This window comes from Oculina patagonica, chromosome 13 (genome assembly GCF_052425735.1).
Source record: "Oculina patagonica isolate OP01 chromosome 13, crgOcupat, whole genome shotgun sequence".
Lineage (NCBI taxonomy): Eukaryota > Metazoa > Cnidaria > Anthozoa > Scleractinia > Oculinidae > Oculina > Oculina patagonica.
The window spans coordinates 38,176,765-38,199,944 of record NC_135770.1 but is presented as its reverse complement, the minus strand read 5'-3'; the positions used below and the strand labels follow the sequence as shown (position 1 = coordinate 38,199,944).

The following is a 23,180-nucleotide window of genomic DNA, read 5'->3' as shown; positions in this document are numbered from 1 at the left end:
CACCGGCAAAGTAATTTTTTCACAAAACGGGACCACTATTTATTTATAGGTTTTCATAACTCTATAGGCTCTTGAGTTTTTGAAGTGAAGCTTGTGACAGTGTCTCTTTAAGTAAAAGTTAATCGACTTATTTTAACAAGGGGGAAGGAAAAGGGAAGGGAAATATTTTTTCAAGTGCATGTTTAAAATGCCTTTCAATATATCTTTAACAGACACACGTGACGGCTAATTCATCTAAATATTTTAAGAGGTTATAAGAGTGAAAAGTTTGAAAAGTTATGCAGTATATCTACTGAACGTAGGAATGACCCCATTTGCTATGAAATCTGTATGAAAGGGTTACTATTCCTGACAATAAAGGGTAATGATTTGGATCTCGGGGCGAACCCCGTATAAAACTTAATTGATTGCAGGACAAATTCTCGGTTTTTCGTATGTGCGTAAAATTACTTGACAGTACAGTTTCTGTGGGTCTGCTGCTTTACAAGTGAATATTGCTAGACTGGCTTTCCATAGCAACATTAAGAACAAAATTTATTCGCCGTAAAAAAGGGACCAGAATACACGTGTCTATCACGTGCTCTTTTAGTCCTACTTTGTTTACCACAAAAAATATTAAGAGGAAATCCGCCAGGACTTCGAGGAGTTATTGGACAAAATTATGTACCAAAACTATTTACACCTTATTGCAAGCGTTTGTGTTACTGCTTCAAATATCTTATCGAAAGAAATCTTTTCTAACAACACCAAACATCGAAAACAAACTTCGAAGTTTCACTGAATTCCCATGAATCGCTTAAAAGATGTGAGCTTTTGCCCATAGCTTGTGAACTTTGAATATCATTTTCTCAGACTCTGATAAGAAATTGTTGTACCAGAATCATTTACACCTTATTGCAAACGTTTGTGTTACTGCTTCAAATATCTTACCAAAAGAAATCTTTTCTAACAACACCAAACATCGAAAAAAAATTTCGAAGTTCCGCTGAATTCCACTGAATCCCTTAAGACGAATTTACAAAATGGCTACACGTAAGATTTTGCCCCAGTATACCTTGTGAACTTTGAAATTCATTTTCTCAGACTCTGGTAAGAAATTGTTGTTGGTGTTATCACGGATAATTACTTACATCTTTACCTTTTATTAAGGGTAGGAAATAACGCAATAGGATTTAAATTATTCTGGTACTTGATTTTTGTCCAACTTTAATAAATATTACTCGACTTCCTAGTGGATTCCGTCTTAAACATCTTGTTAACACTGTAGCCTCACTTGCATGTTGTGTAATAATAGATCTGAAATAAACGTCGGACTAGTGCACCCAGAGTTGCCATGTTATGTTTTTGTTTTCTCAGTAGATCGCGCAATTCATTTTGGATACCTCAAAAGAAGACGGAAAACAAGCCTTAGAAAGAATATATTGTGCTGGAAATTTTTACCCCCGTTAATTCCTAGAAATGTGATCGGAAATATCGTTTTAATCAAAAGTCTAGCAAGGCAGATTGTTGTCGCGAAAATTCAATTTCAAAAAGCAATTAGTCGCAGTTCCTGACTCCATTTCGCTTTATGAAAAAGAAAATGAAAATGGCTATACATTGAAACAATTAAAAAATCACCTGACAAAATAGACGCAACTAACAATGGCACTTGAAGGCGTGAGTGAAGTTTAATCACTGAGTATACTTCCGAAGAACAATGCGAGCTACTGTTCAACTTTAAAGAAATTATAGCGATTTACTCCTTCAACATGAATATTTTGTCGTTGCAACTTTTACAGGAAGTCAGAAATTTTGGACTTGTGACTCTATTCATCATTATGCCATTTTCTTCGGGTAAGTCTATTCCAGTATAATTTTGCAATAATATTAGTAGTAGATAATGTTGTTTTTAAGCCTGCCTTATGTCTTCCTCCATACTAATGAGTGTCTTCCTCCATACTAATGAGTGTCTTCTTCCATACTAATGAGTGTCTTCCTCCATACAAATGAAGGGGTTCCCGCTGCATATTAATAACTGTCTTTCCTCCATACTAATGAAGTGTCTATTAGTCGCTTCTTTTCATATGATAATAAACTGTCTTCGGAGATTTGTCTTATGATGGGCTTGCTCTGATAGAGAATTTTATAAGAAGCTGCGTTTTTTTAAATTACTTAAGATATATTTCCTTTAGCTTACTAGAGATTTTGAAGCTCAAATAGATCGAATAGTTATTCACGATCAAGCAGACAGAGGCTTAACTATACATTGTTCTCATACAAAGCCGGCGAACGCGCTTGAGTGACCACGGATATAAACATTAGGATTTCAGCGGAATCGAATCGCTTATTATGTACAGAACGAGTCGCGTGAAGAAATATTAAAACTAATTGGTTGCACACACGGATTGTAAGTAAAAAAACTTTTATTTCAATAGTTCAATTTAACGAATTACAATGATTTTCAGTGATTTTAAAAGTAAACACTGCGTTTTGAGCGGCGCGAAACTTAGACACTAAACACACAAATTGTAAATCAACAAAACTTTATTTTAGTAATATTTAACTAGTTAAATTGTGTTAATGTAAAATAAGTGATGTCACTTGATTATCGTCTCGAGTTACGGACACGTTTCACTGTGAACTTTGATCGCGTCGATCGATACGCCTCGTGTTTACTGTCGTTTTATTTGTACGTTTTTCTTCGAGTATTCTGAGTTTTTCTTCGACGCTATGTCTTCAAGAAAAGGCAAATGTACTGGGTGCAAGACCCCAAAATCTAATCACCACTTCGGTACACCAGGGAAAAACTGTACTGGCCCGAGTGATGGCACGGAGATTCAGGAATCTGAAACGTCCGATGAGCCGTCAACGTCCGTTCTTTTGGATGCCATCCGCAACCTTTCCTCTCAAATGGAGCACCTCCAAATGCAACACAACGATTTAAAAAAGCAAGTTCAATCGCCTCAGCATCCTCCGGTTCTCGACGACCAGGCCAGCAAATCATCCCAACATCCAACTCCACTGACACAGCTCGCAACTCCAGCGGCGAATACCACTACGGCGAATAACACGAGCTTGTCCGAGAAACTTGCGCAGGCGGCCGCTAAGGGTGAGTATATTGATTTTTCTGATCTTTTATCCACCCTTAGCCCGTTCGCAAATTTGCCTAACAACGGAAATATCCCTGTCCAGAGCGATATAAACTGTGTTGCTTACGTAATCAAGGGGCCCCGAAAACGCCAGATCGACTCGTTTGACACCTGGTTACAGGCGTGGAACGCATACGAGAAATTAGTTATGGCCGTGCAACCATCACGTTACATTGAACTTGCCTCGTATCGTGAACAAATTCAATTTGCTAATCGTAAATTTCGCTGGCCATCGGTGTATATGTTTGACATCCACTCCCGGATGGCGCACGCTAAACAAATTCAACTCGGAAGCGCAAGTCTTGACGTCATCGATACCACGCTATATGCAACCGTGTTAGATGCCTCTGCCCTACGCCCTCACCCCCGCCAATGCTCGCGTTGTAAGTCCTTTGACCATTTGGTCAAGGACTGTACATTTCTCGCGCAAGACCAGATGGAGGAGACTACACCGCAAAAATCGACCGGATATGGCCCCAGGAACCCCGTCGGTAATCAAAACCTCGCTTGGAAATACACCAGGTGGTACTCATCCACAGGCCAAGAGGGATGCAATCTTTACCAGCGAAGAGCCTGCTACCAAGGTGCCAACTGCAAGCGAGCCCACATCTGCAAATCTTGTCGGGGGGACCATCCAGAGGCCGATTGCACAGTCACTCCCTCGGGTACAATCCCCGTTTCCCATTGACGTATGGCGTGATGCCCTTCGTAATCACCCGGACAGTGACTTAGTTAATGATTTATTGCATGATATTGAACATGGCGTTCGTATTGGCTTTCACCATGATCGCTCGCCCTTGATTTCTCCTAATCACTTTTCGGCTACGTCAAACCCTACACCCGTCGCTATGGAAATTGAACGGGAGCTTTTATTGAACAGAAAGGCCGGGCCTTTCCTTTCACCCCCTTTTTCGCATTTTGTCGGATCGCCGATGGGTGCTATTCCAAAAAAGCACTCGCAGCCTCCTAAATGGCGTATCATAACCGATCTTTCGTGGCCTGTAGGCCAATCCGTCAACGACGCAATTCCTAAAGAACTCTACACGTGTTCTTACGACTCACTGGACAATGCTATCGCCTACCTGAAAATGTTTGGACCCAATGCTCTTATGAGCAAACTCGATCTTTCCGACGCCTTTCGTCACATCCTGGTGGACCCCCGTGACTGGGAACTCCTAGGATCCACATGGCCCATAGTAACATCCGACGGTTCCACACAAACCGGCTATTTCTTCGATATGTTCCTCCCGTTTGGTCTTCGCAGTTCGCCAGCGCTCTTTCTGAAATTTATTGACGGTTTGCGGTATGCAATGGCGGAACGTGGTGCCACACCCCTTTGGAATTACTTGGATGACTTTTGGACTTGTGGTCCTCCTTCCCCTGACGACTCCTGCGCTCAGAGTCTTGACGTCATGCTTCGTACATGCTCTGACATGGGATTCGCGGTCAACCCTGACAAAACGGTTCGCCCTACAACATCCTTGGTTCTCCTTGGAGTTCAACTGGACACCGTAACCCAAGAAATGCGCATCGACTCCTCTCGTTTAACAGAAATAATCAACCTACTTCACACGTGGTCCACTAAACGCCGTTGTACCAAACGACAACTACAATCTCTTATCGGCAAGTTGCACTTTATTTGCAACGTTTGCCGCCCCGGGAGAACTTTCCTTCGCCGTATGATCGACGTCCTTTGCCAAGCTCATCATCCTACCCATCACCTTCGCTTAAACCGCGCCTTCCACATGGACCTTTCATGGTGGAGGATTTTTCTTCCGTCTTGGAACGGCTGCAGCTTTTTCTTCGATGACGAATGGATCTCGTCTCCACATCTAGAACTATACACTGACGCCTGTGAATCTGGCTTCGGAGCCTACTTTTCAGGCAACTGGCTGTATGGATCATTTGCGGACCATGATATTCCTCATTCCCGATCAATCACGTTTAAAGAACTCTACGCGATTGCTGCAGCGGTCCACACCTGGTCAGACTCGCTCGCTTGTCGCAATATTCTTTTCCACTGTGATAACTTGTCCGTCGTGCATATTTTGTCTAGCGGTACAAGCAAATGCAGACATATCATGATTCTCCTTCGTTTCTTGTTTTACACGTGCGCTCATCACAATATTATGCTACGGGCAAAACACATAAACGGTGTTGATAACAACTGGGCTGACGCTCTTTCTCGTTCGCAGGTCGACAATTCCTGGACTCCTGTCCTATGGCCGCTCGTCATCCGACGCCCACGACACCACTTCCCTTAACAAGCTTCAAGTAAAGGCGCACGAGTACTTTGCTGGAGGACTTGCTGACTCATCTCATCGCACCTACAATAGCGCCCAGCGGCAGTTTCTACAATTTTGCCGGGAATTCTCGTTCGACCCCCTCCCTGCCTCTGAAGACACTCTTATATTGTTCGCTACGCACCTCGCCCAACGAATTAAGCCTCAATCGATTAACGTCTACCTCGCCGCGGTCCGCTCTCTTCACGTAGCTCATGGTCTCTCCAATCCCCTTCAACCTGGCTTAAAGTTAAAGCAAACATTGCGCGGCATCGAACGTCAACATTTTTCAGCGCCCAAACAGAAGATGCCTCTTACTTTTGACATTCTATCTGCTGTCAAGCCCTTTCTCAACCCAAAGAGTGACGATGACAACGTGAAATGGGCCGCCCTCACCACCGGTCATTTCTTAATGCTACGGGCAGGGGAGCTCACCGTCGCATACAGTGACCACTTCGATCCAGCCATTCATCTCACTTTCTCTGATGCTAAGTTACATACTGCTGCTGATGGTTCAGAATATCTCTCTCTCCAAATTAAACAATCCAAAACGGACCAGCGGCGACAAGGTGTGACTCTCTACACGGCACACTCGAATCACGTTGTCTGTGCCGTGTGCGCTATGAAAACGAACCTTGCCCTCCAGCATCGTCGTGGCACCGTTAACAAAGACACTATACCCCTTTTTCAGCTCTCGGACAGTTCCCCCCTAACAAAAATCGACCTCGTCTCTTTCGTATCTCAGCTTTTACGTCTTATCGGCATCGACACATCCCAATACAGTGGTCATAGTCTTCGGATCGGTGGAGCCACCTCTGCTTCTATTGCGGGCCTATCCGACTACGAAATCAAGCTCTTAGGCCGCTGGAACAGTGACTGCTATCAACGTTACATTCGTTCGCCTCTTAACTTGTTTCTTGGTATTCCCCGCAAAATCGCTCAGACACAGACAATCAAATTTCAATATGCCAATCCCTACATTCTAACAGAAGACTCCTCTGCGCAATAACTTTTCCATTTGGGCTGAATTTTGGGCAGCTGTAATTTCCCCAAATGGAAGTACATTAAACTGCCCGGATATGGCCCAAACACTTGATTTCGCGTGGTTGTTATTGTAAGCGAGTTTGATTAAGTAATATTTAACTAGTTAAATTGTGTTAATGTAAAATAAGTGATGTCACTTGATTATCGTCTCGAGTTACGGACACGTTTCACTGTGAACTTTGATCGCGTCGATCGATACGCCTCGTGTTTACTGTCGTTTTATTTGTACGTCCCGCCTCACCCTCCCATGGCAGCTGTAATTTCCCCAAATGGAAGTACATTAAACTGCCCGGATATGGCCCAAACACTTGATTTCGCGTGGTTGTTATTGTAAGCGAGTTTGATTAAATCGCTCAACACATTACAATGATGAAATTTAAGAATCGTCTTCATGTCCCTTGGAATATTTGTAAGGTGAGGTTCTGTGTAAACGCCGTGATTGTCTAGAAGGCCTCTTCGGTTTATCATCCAAATAATTTACTAACCGAATTTGCGGGCGTTTACGCTTTTTAGGCGGGGATATTTCCACTGTGGGTGGAGGGGTCAAGATCGATGGAGGAGGGGAGGGAGGTAAGGGAGTGGAGGTTGCCTTGGAAGTAATTACTTGTGGGTCTGGTGCTTGAACTGGAGTGGCTGGTACTGTCGCCAGTTCTGGACTCGGAGTTGGTACTGTTAGTAAATTCTCTGTGGTAGATATTTGTTTCTTCTCTTGGGGTTCGGCCCACTTTGTTGCCTCAGGTATAGAATTAAGTTGGTGTTTGTATGTCAGAAACCTGTTTTGTAGCTGCATATACTGCCTAGCTTTTTCGTCTTCTCCAAGGTCGTTACGGGATAGAAGGCCATCCATATTATTCCGCAAGCGTTGCATCTCCGGAATTACTGGGGCAGCCATCAGGTTTTGCTGCTTGAGATATTGCAGGAGTTCTTTAGAAACGCTACCTTCTTCTTCCCCGTTATCGAATCGTTCTTAATCTGTTCTGTTAATCTGTTCGCAATCTGCAACTGTCTTGAGTGGTTGGCTTAAGGTCAATAAACAGATAACCAAACGGTCTCCGCACCGCTTCTTCGTACTATTTTATAAACCAAGCAGTTTCTCCAGGATACATTTGTTTCGCTAGGCTTAAAATCTGTAGCTTGTCGCGGGGATTCTTGAAAAGGACCAAGTAATGGCTGTTTAAGCTGATGCTTCTGTTACCTTTGCCTTGATGGAATAGGTTTTGCACAATGTATACGACACTCAAGTTTCGATGATGCGAACCTTTTGTGAACAGGTTCACGATCCGATTATTTCTCCCAGCTTCAGTCATTTGGTCATCAATGACAATCAAGTTTCGTATATTAACATCAAAGAAGGAATCTTGTTCAAGAGTTGAGGGTATACCTTTGATGAATTCAATTCCGGGTATCGTCAACAATAACTCGCGATAGGCAGGTTGCCATTGAGAATAACACCAAACAATTCTCTCTGGAGGTGGGTGGATTGTCTTGTGAGCCTGTTGCAACAAAGATTTGACCCACACCGTCTTTCCCGAACCAGTCATTCCCGCCACCATACAGGTAAACGGATGCCCCAAGTGAAACCGCTGACACTTTTCTGGAGAAACCGACAAAGCTTGAAACGGACGGACAAGGGAAGTGCTATGTTTACTGCTCATGTGTCTTTGCATGCTATCTTTCCAAGAAAAATTCTTTTGACAAATAGGACAGGGCCAACTCATGTCAACTGAACGAAAGGTTTACAAGAACTGACAAAATGTGTAATGTATCACAATTATATAAACCGCTGTTCTATTGTTTAACTCCACCACCACCACCACCACCACCACCACCACAATTCTTTTGTTTAACTCCACCACCACCACCACCACCACCACAATTCTATTGTTTAGCTCCACCACCACCACCACCACCACCACAATTCTATTGTTTAACTCCACCACCACCACCACCACCACAACAATTCTATTGTTTAACTCCACCACCACCACCACCACCACAATTCTATTGTTGAACTCCACCACCACCACAATTCTATTGTTTAACTCCACCACCACCACAATGCTATTGTTTAACTCCACCACCAACACAATCTATTGTTAAACTCCACCACCACCACCACAATTCTATTGTTTAACTCCACCGCCACCACCACCACCACAATTCTATTGTTTAACTCCACCACCACCAATAAAAGGATATATCTTACTAACATTAGTTCATTCTATGATTATGTCTCGTGTAGTAAAGAACAATCGAGGTTTCCTTCGACTCTTAGCCGACTGTCCTTCTTATCAGCGTCGCTTTCTTCTAAAGACGGCCTCGCCACAACAGATGCACGCATTAGTGCAACTTATTTATAACGTTCTCCGACGGAAAACATACCGATCCCTGAAGGAGATAGGCGTAAATTAATGCCATATAAGGATGCTTTAGTCAACCTCGCTGAACCCAATGTTCCCTTCAAGACAAAGAAGCAAATTCTTGTACAAGAGGGTGGAGGCTTTATTCAAGAATTGCTGACCCCTATTATAAGTAGTTTGGGGCTCCTTATGTTATAAAAGCAAAGCCGCATCCTAAAAATTGATCATTTGTATCTTGCTTTTAACAAGTGCTTATCGATATGAAGAGAAAGGTAGACTGGGATGATGAAGAGGAGGAAAGTGGAAAAGAAGACAATATATCCTCTGATGCCGAGAGTGACAGCGAAGAACCCCGTATAAAAGATGTCTTAAACAACCTGTCCAAAGCCGTTTCAAGAAAATATGCTTCTGAACTGCTGCATAGTATGGCCACCTCCAAAGATATCTTGTTTTGGACTCCCCGCGGACAATTACTCCGAAATCAACGTATAATACCAGTAACAAACATATCAGAGCTGGTTGAGTATGTTCTACTTCCTCATAACGATGATGTAGCCAAACCCCGTGCACTCAATACCTTCAGTGGAGGGACTGGCAGAGCTTGGGGTTAATACGCGTTTGATAAAGAATAAGAAAATTCTAAGCGATATATTACAAAAAGAACAAGCCTATCGCGATAAAGAGGAAGAGGTTGACGACGGTAACTCGACTGACAGTAACGAAGAGGAGGAAACAGCTTCTGAGGAGGGTATTGGAGCTGAGGAATCTCAAGAGAGCGACAGCGACAGCGATGAAGAAACTGAGAATAGCGATTCTGATAGTTCAGCTTTAATTCACGCAAAAGCTCATAATCCATGTCAACACTGCGAAGGTCCGAATGTATATGATACTGCGGTCATGAAATGTCCTATGTGTTTTTGGGAAGATAACTGTAAAATTTGTCCTATATGCGAGCACGAGATTCCGCTAGACCGAAAGCACGGAAAACACAGTTTGCGTCGATGTTATGATTGTGGAGCAATCATACACAAGAACGAAGAGACTTCTAAAATTACATACTATCCCCCTAGAAATGACGAGGACGAAGACGATTCTTAAAGTTCACCATTGTAATGTGTTGAGCGATTAAAATAAAGTTTTGCTTGATTTACAATTTGTGTGTTTAGTGTCTAAGTTTCGCGCCGCTCAAAACGCAGTGTTTACTTTTAAAATCACTGAAAATCATTGTAATTCGTTAAATTGAACTATTGAAATAAAAGTTTTTTTTACTTACAATCCGTGTGTGCAACCAATTAGTTTTAATATTTCTTCACGCGACTCGTTCTGTACATAATAAGCGATTCGATTCCGCTGAAATCCTAATGTTTATATCCGTGGTCACTCAAGCGCGTTCGCCGGCTTTGTATGAGAACAATGTATAGTTAAGCCTCTGTCTGCTTGATCGTGAATAACTATTCGATCTATTTGAGCTTCAAAATCTCTAGTAAGCTAAAGGAAATATATCTTAAGTAATTTAAAAAAACGCAGCTTCTTATAAAATTCTCTATCAGAGCAAGCCCATCATAAGACAAATCTCCGAAGACAGTTTATTATCATATGAAAAGAAGCGACTAATAGACACTTCATTAGTATGGAGGAAGACAGTTATTAATATGCAGCGGAAACCCCTTCATTTGTATGGAGGAAGACACTCATTAGTATGGAGGAAGACACTCATTAGTATGGAGGAAGACATAAGGCAGCCTTAAAAACAACATTATCTACTACTAATATTAAAATAAAAGCATTCAATTCAGTTACCCTAATCAATAAGATAACGGTATCTCCAGTCCAGCTCATGTTTTCTTATAAGTTCAGAGAAGCAGAAAGGAGGAGAGTGGATATGTGTACGCAAATCCGCCGATCCGAGCTATTTTTTGCTCATTAATCCGCCACTGTTTTCGTTCAAATCCTAAACCGCATTACTTGGAATCTTTGTGTAGTCTAGTTTCACTTCAACGGACAATAGATGTTGTATTTTTAATGCCAATTTTTAACAAGTTTCCTTTCATTGTTTTTTTTTTTGCGACAGTTTCGCCAACTTAGCGAAGAACACTGTGATTCGAACTTAGTATCCGTGATCCGAACTTCCTGACATAAAGAGATCGGAACTGCTAAAGGTGATCAATCCTGCGCAAACATTCACAAAGATGTCAAGTATTATCATGGAAATTGAAAAGATAATCACAAAAAAATATATATCTAGAAAGGACAAACCAGGCTCCCTTCAAAACAAAATTAACATTTGAAAAGGGCGTAGATTGAAGACTCAAGTGGATCCATTAGCACTGCATGCGCAAGACATGCTAAAATGGATATTGTTTCAAAGTTGTGATGTTGAAAAACACAGAAAAAGTTTTCAAGCTCTTGTGGAAACAATAGAAAAGAAATGACAAGTGAATAAACATGGTGGACATTTATCGGGTAGACTATAATATCTTGCAGCAGCACATTTTATATATAAGACGGAATCCATAGGGAAGTCGAAAATATAAAATCGAGTACCAGAACGAATTTAAATCCTGTTTAGTTATTTCCTATCCTTAATAAAAGGTAAAGATGTAGACAATTATCTGTGATAACACTAACAACAATTTCTTATCAGAGTCCGAGAAAATGAATTTCAAAGTTCACAAGCTACAGGCAAAATCTTACGTGAAGCCATTTTGGTTTTCGATGTTTGGTGTTTTGAGAAAAGATTTTTTGATAAGATATTTGAAGCAGTAACACAAAAGCTCGCAATAAAGTGTAATTAATTTTGGTACATAATTTTTTCCAATAACTACTCGAAGTCCTGGCGGATTTTATCTTAAAACCTTTGTACGAATTGAGTTATCTCACGGCCGAATTATTGGTTTTGGTTCCTGTCGAGGCCATACTGGCAATTTTGCCACTCGCTACTCTTTCTTTAAACAATACGACTTGAAAATGCCTATCAGAGGACAGAATCAACTGATTTATATTAGACTACAAACCGGAAAATACTTAGCGCGATGTTACATCCCTTTGTGATGAAAATGTTACTTTTATACTTTTGTTATAATCCATTCAAAAGATAAAAAATAACAAACAAAATTAGATGAACTGGTGATATGCGATGACAATAAGCAAACATCTTGAATAGCCTCAGCTGCCTTTTAGTAAACACGAGCTTTTTAACTTTTTCCTTCTTTAAGACATGGATTTTTCTGTGGTGTATCTTCTACTCGTCATTATTGCATTTTCAACAGGTGAGTCAAAGAAAAACATAAAAAAAAAACCAGAAAAACAGCGAAAAGGTTTTTAACTGTCATTCAATTATACGTTTTTTGAAATTGGTTATATCCTATTTAGTGCTTTTCTAACTGCTGTTTAGCCTGATAAACATTTAAAAAACGTTCTATCCTATTCCGCTTTGCTACTTTTGCAGTAAAATGTCCAAAATGAAAGTAATTAGGCAATTTACAGCCGTTACATCATACATCACTTTTCCTTACTCTCGGATTTGTAGAGTACCTTATACAGCTAATATCTCTGAGCATTTCACAGTAAGCACAGTACAACGGGCAAAGACCAGACCACAGCACCGGGAACTCCATGCCCTACTCTTTATCGACCTTATCGGAAAAGACTAGAATATCTAACCATTTGCAGATGTTATTGCAAAGGCAGCATATTCTTCTCCATTCGATAACATTTTAATATGTGGTGCAAAACATTGATAACGCAAGAAGGAACTTGCGTTGCGGTGCTAAAGTTTGGAATTCCGTTGATGACTCACTTAAATCTAAGAGTTGTGCTTGTTTCAAAAATCTCTAAAAAGAATTGATTATCTCCAACTACTAACTGGTACATTGATGTACTTTATTTTTCATTTTTGTGTGTGTACATACACTTTTCTTTTTTTGTTCTCTGTCTGTGTGTGTGTGTGAATGGAAATCGTGTCCCGTTTTTTTATACTCTGTAACCTTACTGCAGTATTTTTTTTCCGCTTGGCCCAGCCACTTAGCTCGATTAGCTTTAGCTATTTCTAAGTGACTGTGCTCTTTTTTTTTATTGTTAATTTTTCTCTTTGCATGTATTTACTTATTGTAAAACTCTTCTGGGCACGAAATAAAAGATTGTTGTTGTTGTTGTTGTTGAAGAGGAAATGTCAGCGTTGTCTACCTTGAAAGGTTATGGTCCAAGTAAGTTCTCCGAAATGTTGGTGCTTCTTAAAATAATCGCCAAAATAAACTCTTCCTTCCTAAACTTTACAACAGGAAATGTGTGAAGACCAATGTGGAGAATTTTAGGAAGGGCTAAGAAAACGCTGACAACTCACGTAATTGTCATGAATTGTGACAGTTGAACACTTTATTCAGAATCGTATTGACCACCAATCTGGGGAAGCACGTATGGCGCAGTGGTGAGAGCGCTCGCCTCTCACCAATGTGGCCCGAGTTCGATTCCCAACCCGGCGTCATATGTGTTGTTGGTTCACGTCCTCGCTTCGAGAGTTTTTCTCTGGGTTCTCCGGTTTTCCTCCCTCCACAAAAACCAACACTTCTAAATTCCAATTCGATCGGGAATCCGAGGGCCACAGGTTTGTAAATCGCAAGGCTATTAAGTATTCCCTCGTTAAATAAAGACGATTTTAACACGTTGGTTGTGGTTTTCGTGTTTCAGCCAAAACGACCAAACAACTTGAAGCAAAGTTTACTTGTAACGGACAGTTGTCATTTTACGTCGACGTCAGCAACGAGCTACTTGTCTCAAGCCATTCGTCGAATATTGCTTCAAATTACACTCTCAAGCCGGGATCTGAAGTAGTGTCTGTGAGATGTCGCAATTTCCTTAGCAAACCGTGGCTGATAGGCAGTGTAAGTAACGGACTGGTAACCGACACTCGATGGAAATGTTTCAGTCTTCCAAAAAACTTGACTGTAACAGGCCTTACATGGGCAAAACCCAACACAGACGACAGTCAATGGGCCCAGGCTGTCGCAAACTATTCAAACCCGGAAAAGATCCCGAACATTAAAGACGAAGCACTCTGGATATCAACCGCCGTCCAAGGTCATTCGAGGCTGTTCTGCAGGCGCAGGCTATCTGATTTGTCTCCAAAACAGGCGAATAGTTTATCAAAAGGTATGTTTTTTAAGATAAATTAAACGGCAGAAACGATTTAACGCGGAGTTTTAAATACATATGAACCTCCCTGTGCGACCGTCTCCTGTAAGCGACCGCTATTCCCCACTCGAAATCAACACCTCTAATAGGCGACTGCAACTTCTTTTATGACTTATGGCTTGTAATTTTCTATTGTCCTTAAACTCCGGTAAGAAACCACTTTACTTGATTCCACTTTGGTGACAAGACCCGCCTTACATCCGTTGTTCTCGAGTGACTTAAACGGTTTATCGCCATACTGCTAGTATTGGAACTTGGAAATTGCACTGGATACACTGAAAATAAACATGTTCTTGAACGAAGCGTTTTTGAGTTTACAGACTATGCAGTCGAAAGTCTTCGAGCTGTCACTTCCATCCCGCGGACGTCCCACTTATCAGCTTCTTGTTCCCGCTCTGGTGATCATTCATAATAAATATTACAAAAAGAAAAATTAAATCATGATAAAAATCTGTACATATAACGTACAAAGTAAAAATGGTTGTTCACCGATATTCCCCACGCCAGTTGTCCCTTCCCGGAGGATGGCCGCTTAGTAGGGGTACGACTGTAATTGCAATGACAATTATTTTTCATGTGCAGTCAAACTTATTAACGAAGGGTACAATTGAACAATATTAACAAACATAACTTTTTCTCATCTTAACAGGGATGTTCCAAGCAACAATTGATAATGTAAACCACGCCCTTCACCATCATCCTCGTTCTCAACACGAGGTTAGTGACGTCACACAGTGTCTTAAGAAATGCCAGGATGATTTCCATTGCCTATCGTTCAACTTTCAGCACAAGTCAATATTACCCACAAGAAAGTGCGAGCTGAATGGCGCCACAAAAGGACAAGACCCACCGAATTACGTCAGAAGGCCTGGTTACACGTATTATGAAAGTGCAGAATGAAAGTTGAAGTTGAATCGTCTTTTGTTTAATAATTTAAGTAAATTTTAACAGACTTATTTTAACGAGGGGTAGGAAAGGGTAGGAGAATTTTTCATTTAAGTGTTTAAAATGCTCTTCCTTTCGGCTAATTCATCTAAATATTTTAAGAGGTTACTCAAATGAAAAGGTTTGAAAAGGTATAGGAAGGACACCTTTTTCTATGAAAGCTGTATGAAAGGGTTACCATTAATTCGCCGCAGAGATCAGTGTTCTATACTGTGTGTTTTTCTGTAAAAAGGGACCACCTGTCTATCACGTGCTCTATTAGTCCTACTTTGTTTACCACATAAAATATTAAACATCTTGTTAACACTGTGGCTTCATTTGCATGTTGTGTAATAATAGATCTGAAATAAACGTCGGACTAGTGCACCCAGAGTTGCTATGTTATGTTTTTGTTTTCTGTCGCAATTCATTTTGGATGCCTCAAACGTGTACAGGAAAAAATGCCTTAGAAAATACTCAATTGTAAAACCAATCTAATCTCGTAAATTTTTAGAAAAGAGATTGGAAATATCATTTTAATCAAAAGTCTAGCAAGACAAATTGCTGTCGCAAAAATTTAATTTCAAAAAGCAATTAGTCGCAGTTCTTGACTAGGACTCCATGTCGCTTTTGGAAAAGAAAATGAGAATTGAAACAATTAAACAAACACCTGACAAAATAGAGGCATGCAATGACTAACAATGGCACTCGAAGGCGTGAGAGAAGTTTAATCACTGGTATACTTCTGAAGAACAATGCGGGCTACTGTTCAACTTTAACGAACGTTCCATCAATTTATTCCTTCAACATGAACATTTTGTCGTTGCAACGTTTACACGAAGTCCGAAATTTTGGACTTGTGACTCTACTCATCATTATGCCACTTTCTTCGGGTAAGTATAATTTTGCGGTAATATTGAAATCAAAGCGTTAACTCTATCAATAGGACGGTATCTGCAGTCCAGATTTGGTCGTCTTAAAAGGTCTGAGAAGCAGGAAGATAAGAATTAGGAATTTCAAATACTGAACAGCTTTCATTATATTGTAACTAGAGGATTTACCGTCTTTCATTCATTTTAAAACCAGGGCCCGGTTGTATGAAGCAATTTAAGATTAAGTGGGATTTTCTGCAACCATTCCTTGTGTTCCTGAAGGTCTTCTTGCACACTATTATGAATAGATCAACAGAAAATGAACTGAAGAGTGCGAAAAAACCTTAGCAACACAGAGAACAGTTGCACAAAATCGCACTTAATCTGTTGTTTTATGCGACCGGGTCAATAGCAGCTTATAAGCCGCTTGGTGGGATCAAATTATTTATGTCCTAATAATTTTTGTATTTTGAGAAGTGTACTGAATTTCCTACGTCTTTAAGTTGATCAGCTCGCCAAAACATTCACAAAGAGCTAAGCATAATATATATCACAGAAATTAAAAAGATAATCACCAAAGGGATATCTCTAAAAAGACGACCCGCCTTGTCTTCCTTCAAAGCAAAATTAACATTTGTAAAGTGCGTAGGTTGAAAATTCAAGAAGTGCCATTAGCACTTCAAGGCAGATGCTAAAACAGATTTTGTTTTAGAGTTGTGCTGTTGAAAAAACACGACAGCTCTTGTAGACAAAATAGAAAAACAAAAGTGCGCAACGGCAGGTGAATAAATGTGTTGATTTTTTGGAAATAGACCAAGAAAACTGCCAGCTACGCAGGCTAGTAAAACTGAGGTTACCGCATCAGGGTCCGTCAGCTAATTGAGTGCTTTAATTTCGCTGCGATATTCAGCAAATGACTGCTAAATTGATGTTGACCAGTTTTGACCTTTTACGTTTCAGCCAAAACGAGTTATCAACTTGAAGCAAAATTTACGTGTTACGGAGAAATGTCATTCTTCCTCCACGGTAAGCGAGTTGGCACCAACAATCAAACAAAAATCCCTTCAACGTTTAGTTTCGAGCCAGGAACTGAAGTTCTGGCCGTTAGATGCATCAATTACCGTGACAGACCGTGGATACTGGGAAGTGTAAGCAATGGGCTGGTTACTGACACTCGATGGAAATGTTTCAGTCTTCCAAAACAAGAGATGCAAAAGAGCCTTTCTTGGACGAGAACCTACTTCGACGACAGTCAGTGGGCCCAGGCCGTCACGAAATTCTCGAATCAAGAAGTCAATCCACGGGGAAGAGTCCCGGATATCAGAGGCGAAGCGCTCTGGATATCAACCGCTGCTGAAAATTATACGAGGCTGTTCTGCAGGCGCAGGCTCTCCGATTTAGCTCCAAAGCGAGTGAAGGGTTTAGCTAAGGGTACGTCTTGCTTAAAGGGAAACAAGGGTCTAGAAAAATTTTACCTTAAATGAAAGTTCATACGATGAAATTACTGAAAATAGTAATTATTTGCTTTGACATTCAATTTGTTGTCAATAATCGGGACAGCAAAATAATCATTTTGCTGCCGCGAGCGGCCATCTTTTTTTTCCCATCATGCAAGCGAGGCTATGACGTTGCATTAGTCAAGGATTTAGTGGGGTTTAGTGAACAGCAAAAGTGAGTTGCGCTTGTCCCAGAAATCAAGTCAGATGGAGCCATTAACCTGCCCACAATACGACATGTCCTTCGAGGAAGAAGTTGACTCGAGCCGATTGCTCATCAAGAAGCTTCAAGATCAACCTGTAATAGCTATATAGTGGAATGCGACGCCGACGGCCCTACACAATCGCATCTTGGCAATCGCGACCGGTGTAGCTGCAACAATTTCCAAGTTTAGCCCCACAAAAACAGAAAGTATTTGTTACCAGGAGATGGACATTCTGGGTTTAATACCGTTTGGTCCTCGAAGGTTTAAATTAAACCTTTCGAACTTTTTGAACTTTTACTCAAAGGTAATCATTTTAATACAGAGATACCTTTATACGGAGCCAGCACGCAAGCCACTTGTCTGACAGTTCACAAATGCGACTTTAATGGTGGGTTGTTTTTTCTTTATTTGTAGGAGACAACTCGAGAAAAAAAGTAAAACAATGCAATTTTTCTTTCAGTGGTAAAATGACAAATAAATTCTACGCGACGTAAAACAATTTTTTAGACGACTGCATGCGATGCGAGACAAAAAACTAATTAAATTACACCAATTCAAGTCGCGGTGGATTTTCTCGGAAATCCTACAACTTGTAGCTTCTATTTTAGGCTACTAACTCATCCTAAAAAGAGCTCTTCGAGCCACGACTGAATTTTTTTGCCAAGTTTAAAAGTTTAGTTTTCATTCCTTGAAGATTTATGAGCAGCAGGTGATTCAAACATTTCTTTGATGCACATGATAACAGATAAACAGCGGAATGTCTATTACATTGATATAAGATATTTTCGCCTTACGTGACTAAGTATGTTTGAGTAACACACTCGGGTCGGCATCTGACTGCGGATCGAGAGGTCGCGAGTTCGAATCCCAGAGGAGACAGATTATTTCTTTTTTCCTTTTTTTTCTTTTTTTAACCAGTAGCACTAAAATGGTTTGTTTATTATATCGCTCCGTAGGTATGCATTGCAGAATAATTTACATGTAAGCCGTTAAGTAATAACGCTGTAAATAAATATATCAGAACATATAGACTGATTCAGGTAGAAATGTATTAAATTGTGCTGTTTCATCTGAAAAGCTCTTCCTTTTGTTCCGAACAAGCAGCCACGCACTCGATTTTAGCCAACGCTCTGGTTTCTAGATAGATCCATCGTTAATGAAGCTTATGTGAGACCCGATTTAGTTTTCGAATGTTCCTACATGTACGACGCTAGCTCAACAGATATATACGAAAGAGATCGATCGTTACATCGCTTTTGCGGCTCTCAATTTCCACTTTTTCGGCGGTCGAATACTTTCCACATATAATTGTCAGCCATATTTTGTTTCTTTGCTTGTTGTTTTACTTGTAAACCCCTTTAAATTTCAAAAGGCCGCCTTTATACGGCCGTCTTGCTACACTCTTTCTTCTAGTGTATCTGCTGGTCAGCGGAGTTGCAATGAGAAGTTTACAGATGATGATGGACCGACCGACCAGTTTACAGATGATGGACCGAGTGCCATTGGGCTAGCTACAATACTCCTGAATAAATTCAGTCGTAAAAATGGTAAAAGGTTTACCGCGTTGGAAATGAGAAGAAAAACTTGCTTGAAAAAGTAGAACAACAATCTACATCTACATCTACATTTATTAAGTTGATAACATCGTTTAAGACATCACATCAACTATAAAAAATAGATACAAAATAATAAAAAAACAAAAACAAAATGAACATGCATAAATAAGATATAAAAATACTTAGTTACAATTTACTTGTTTACATGCTTCCCTAAATTTAATTTAAAATTCGATAATGACTTGCAATTCACTAAGTCAGCGGGCAGTAAGTTCCATTCTGTTATTGATCTAGGAAAAAAAGAAAACTTAAAAACGTCCTTAGAAACTTTTGGCATCCTATACTTAAAAGCATGGCTATTGCGTGTTCTTTTTTCACTGTTTGGTATTAAGTGATTTTCCGTAGTTATGTCTACTAGGTTATGACTAAGTTTGTACATTAGAGTCAGTCTGTTTTTCTTTCGTCTTGTCTCTAGCGTGTCCCATTTCAAATCAGATAATGCTATGGCAACATTCGCTTATCGACGAATTTTAATAAAGTCTTCGCGTTGTCTCGAGTTGTCGCCAAAGCCTATTATAATTATTTGCACGCACGGCAACTCAGATGTTTTATTTTTGCTCACATTCTGCACATTTCTACATTGGCTACAGAGCTTGAATGAGATTTTTCTTCATCGAGTTTCGGTCAGACAGATATCAAATTAGAGTAGTGTAGAAGTTTCATTGACCATCGTCGTAACTTTGATGGCCTTAGCTTCGCAAAAATTTAATATTGTGTTTTGATTTCATCTGAGTATAAATATTTCCAGGGAAATATTTTCGCCCGATCAGAGTCTAAAGTGTCTTTATTTTCTTCTTGTCTTGCAGTTTTCGTAAACGTAAAACTTTGCGACTCTACCATCCCGGGCGCCAGAGGTTTGTTATTCTACGTGAAAAATATAAATAAAGCCATCGCAACCGCCGATCGGCTCATGGTCGCTCATGTTCAGTGATATGAGCCTGATTTTTAAAACGATTGCTAGCTCAATACTAGCTGGACGGACTCTATTTTCAGAAGTGTAGCTGAAAATGGTAGGAATAGCTTCCTCCTTTAGTGGCAGTTGTTCCAAGTAGCTCCGTCTGTAAGGAAATACATGTACCAGTCAGTAATACTGGTAATATCAACTGCGTGACACAAGGATCAGAAAGGCGATGATAACAATAAACAGTGTAATATCCCTACGAGATGGGAGGAGTATTCCTGAGACAAAATAAAATAAAACACTGGCTGAGTAGTATAGAGTGGAGTCCACAAATACCACCTTGAATTAGACGCTTTTATCGCAGCCGGAGTTCGTTTTTTGGCAAGTGTTAATGAGTTACGGTAAATTCCCCGACTTTGTTTACCCACGCGGAAAAAAACAAAATTTGCATACCATGTTCAGGCAAGCCCTTGACATGTTCAAACAAGCCCGTGACTGTCACGTCTCACTCTCAACGTAATTCGACAAATACCACACTGAATTAGACGGCAAGGGGTCATAATTGATATCACGTGCATTAAATCAAAAGAACAATAGTTGTGCACGTGTAAAACAATAGATTTTTCATTCCAGAGTGCTTAGAACTCAGATTTTAAGCACACAGGAATGAAAACAACTTACTAACGTCTAAAAATATCATTCGGGTAAACCCCGACACCCACGCACAAATTTGCATGCCGCGAGCGGCTTCATGTCAATTGAACATTTGCTGGGCAATGGAATATACACAAAAAGATGGGCCGAGGAAGACGCGGAATTTGTTACATGAGCGGAAAAAAAAACTTGAAAAATTTTTTCAACCCACCTGCAGCAATGTTTTTACAAGAAAAAAGGGCGAAGGCTGCTTCCCAACCCGCTGTTTTATTGACAGAAGAGGAAATCGCGCAGTTGCGCGCTTTTGACAAAAGCTTTGTTGCGAATCTTTTGACAGGCAATTGACCTTTGGCCGCCATGCTTGCTCAATTAAGGGAAAACGCCCTGACGTGTTTGGGTTGTCATGCTTGGAAAAGCAAGGCCGATTTTACCCCGCATTTTTTTTTGACCTCAAAAGCAAGAGAGAGAGAGTGGAAGCACGCCTCGTCCGAGCGCAGGGAGAGCAGGGTGGGTGGGGGAGAGCGCCGCGAGCTGGAATGTCAATTGAACATTTGTGCCTTTTAGTTACAGAGCTTGAGCAAGGTCACGTGGATTTTTAAAAAAGCGAGTTTGACTTGACAAAATCGAGAAAATGACAAAAACAGCAGACCCTCTTCCAGAAGGTCGCTTTAAACATAATGGATGCACCGATTCCGCTTGGAGTGCGAAGGAGATTGCGCAGCCCGTTGCGACCGCAAAGGAGATTGCGCAGGCCGTTGCGAGTGCGGAACTATCCACCAGAACCGCCAAGGCGCCACGAGGAAAAAAAGAGGAACATCCAAAGGGAATTTGACCCTTTTCCGCCGCACGGAAACCGGGAGGTAACAAATTATCAGAATGAGATTTTGAATCTTTTTGATGTCGCGGAAGACGAGGGGGAGGAAAATAGTGGCCGGCGTTTTATTCGATGGCGTTTTACCAGAGGTTTGGAAAACGATCTTACACCAAACTTTATGCAAAAAATCCGAGAAAACGTAGGCACAGCGTTTTATATCAGGCATACTTACTCGTATTGGTTGCGCAACATGGAGGATGGTACGGTCATTGTTTACTACACTAATAATAAAGGCTCACCTTGGATTAACAGGCTTTCTGAAGCGAAAAAGTGGTTGACCGAACTGGAGACAAAACGCCTGGCCTTTGACAATATCGAAAGACCTTCAACAAAGTGGGTGTTTTATGGCTTTTTTGATGCTGAAGTAAAGGTTGTGCTTGACCGACGACCGCTGTTAGGCACGGGACCCTTACCATGTTGGCTTCGCAACCTTGCGCATGGCAGGTCGATGGTTGCGCTAGATACCTATCGAGATAATTTGTGTCTATGGCGTTGTATTGCTGTCCACCAAGGAGCACGTATTGATCGAAGCACAGTAGCAGCCCGTGGTCTCGCAAAGAGTTTCTTCAAACTCGAAACTGTGCCGACCGACTGTCCAAAAACATCTCTTGATGAATTAGATAAAGTTGAAAGGCATCTGAATCAGGGTGTCGCTTTTTCTGATTGGCTCGGCATTCGAGTTTATGAGCCTGAGCGTGAAAAAAATGAGGAAGTCGTATGGCACCTAAGAAGAAACTCTCCAGCTATGCTGACGAACATTCTGACAATCGGCATTTACGAAGGGCACGCGTTTGTCATTAAGGATATTGAAAGGTTAGCCAAGACGTATGCATGCGCCCATTGCAACGCGAGATTTACACAAGCTTGCCACCTTAAACGCCACTATCAAACTTGCAGCCAAGGAAAAACAATAATTGATTGCCCGGGCAAAAAGGTTGAAGAACCGCAGACAAGCTTTGAAAAGGCTTTCTATCCAAGCCATCAAGCTTCCAAAGAATCGCTTCGGTGGCTTGACCAAGAGGCCAAGCGGCGGAAAATTCACATTCACCACGCAATGTGCGGACATGGTGGTGAGCGTTGGGTTGAGCGCGCACCTGTCGACGGGTACGACCCTATTTCCAAAACTGTATTTCAATACCACGGCTGCCACTGGCACGGGTGTCGAAAATGTTACCCGCAAGATCGTAACAAAATCATTGACCGCAACGACCAAACACGCGAAGACAGGTTCAAAGCCACAATGAAACGTACAAGATTGCTTCGAAGGGCCGGCTACCGCGTGATCGAGGCTTGGGCGTGCGAAGTAAGGGAAAACGAGCTTGACGCGCCGCGGGCGCAGACAAAAAGCTATCCGCACGCGATTTTGTACGATTTTGAGGCGTATGGTGACAGTAAACAGAGAAAGGAACAAACGTCGGCGCTCACGACCGAAAACACACATGTGCCAATCTCGGTAAGCATTGGCGACACCCTTGAAAGAGAACCCACCCACATTTGTGAAAGAGACCCGGCGGAGCTGGTCCGCAAGTTCATGGAAGAGCTGGAGAGACGTGGAAAAAACATTCGGGCCCAAGTAAGAGCGGAATTTATGCCAAAAGACGTTGGCCTGCTTCCCAAAGCGCAGCGTCAAAAA

General features: G+C 41.2%; 2 protein-coding genes across 4 annotated transcripts in view; both read left to right on the top strand.

The window, feature by feature from the left end:
- Positions 1-1,768: 1,768 nt before the first annotated feature.
- Positions 1,769-23,180, top strand: part of LOC144635751 (uncharacterized) — a 37,287-nt gene continuing 15,875 nt past the window's right edge. For 2 of the 3 annotated variants that reach the window (XM_078494834.1, XM_078494833.1), the window contains exons 1-2: positions 15,719-15,821; positions 16,761-17,231. In XM_078494834.1, the coding sequence (XP_078350960.1) occupies positions 15,737-15,821; positions 16,761-17,231 (556 nt within the window). In that variant the 5' untranslated portion in view covers positions 15,719-15,736. Of the gene's footprint in view, positions 1,834-15,718; positions 15,822-16,760; positions 17,232-23,180 lie in introns of those variants that run through there. The other variant, XM_078494835.1, reaches the window with a different exon arrangement.
- On the top strand, positions 12,013-14,904 carry LOC144635641 (uncharacterized). Its single transcript, XM_078494727.1, has 3 exons — positions 12,013-12,083; positions 13,501-13,962; positions 14,654-14,904. The coding sequence occupies exons 1-3, from the start codon at positions 12,032-12,034 to the stop codon at positions 14,902-14,904; spliced, it is 765 nt and encodes a 254-aa protein (XP_078350853.1). The 5' UTR covers positions 12,013-12,031.

What these genes read in the sequence shown, in the direction of transcription:
- LOC144635641 (XM_078494727.1), top strand. Translation starts at nt 12,032, where the DNA reads ATGGATTTTTCTGTGGTGTATCTTCTACTCGTCATTATTGCATTTTCA. An exon ending in CATTATTGCATTTTCAACAG is followed by an intron (nt 12,084 to 13,500) that starts GTGAGTCAAAGA and finishes TTCGTGTTTCAG; the next exon opens with CCAAAACGACCAAACAACTT. An exon ending in GGCGAATAGTTTATCAAAAG is followed by an intron (nt 13,963 to 14,653) that starts GTATGTTTTTTA and finishes TCATCTTAACAG; the next exon opens with GGATGTTCCAAGCAACAATT.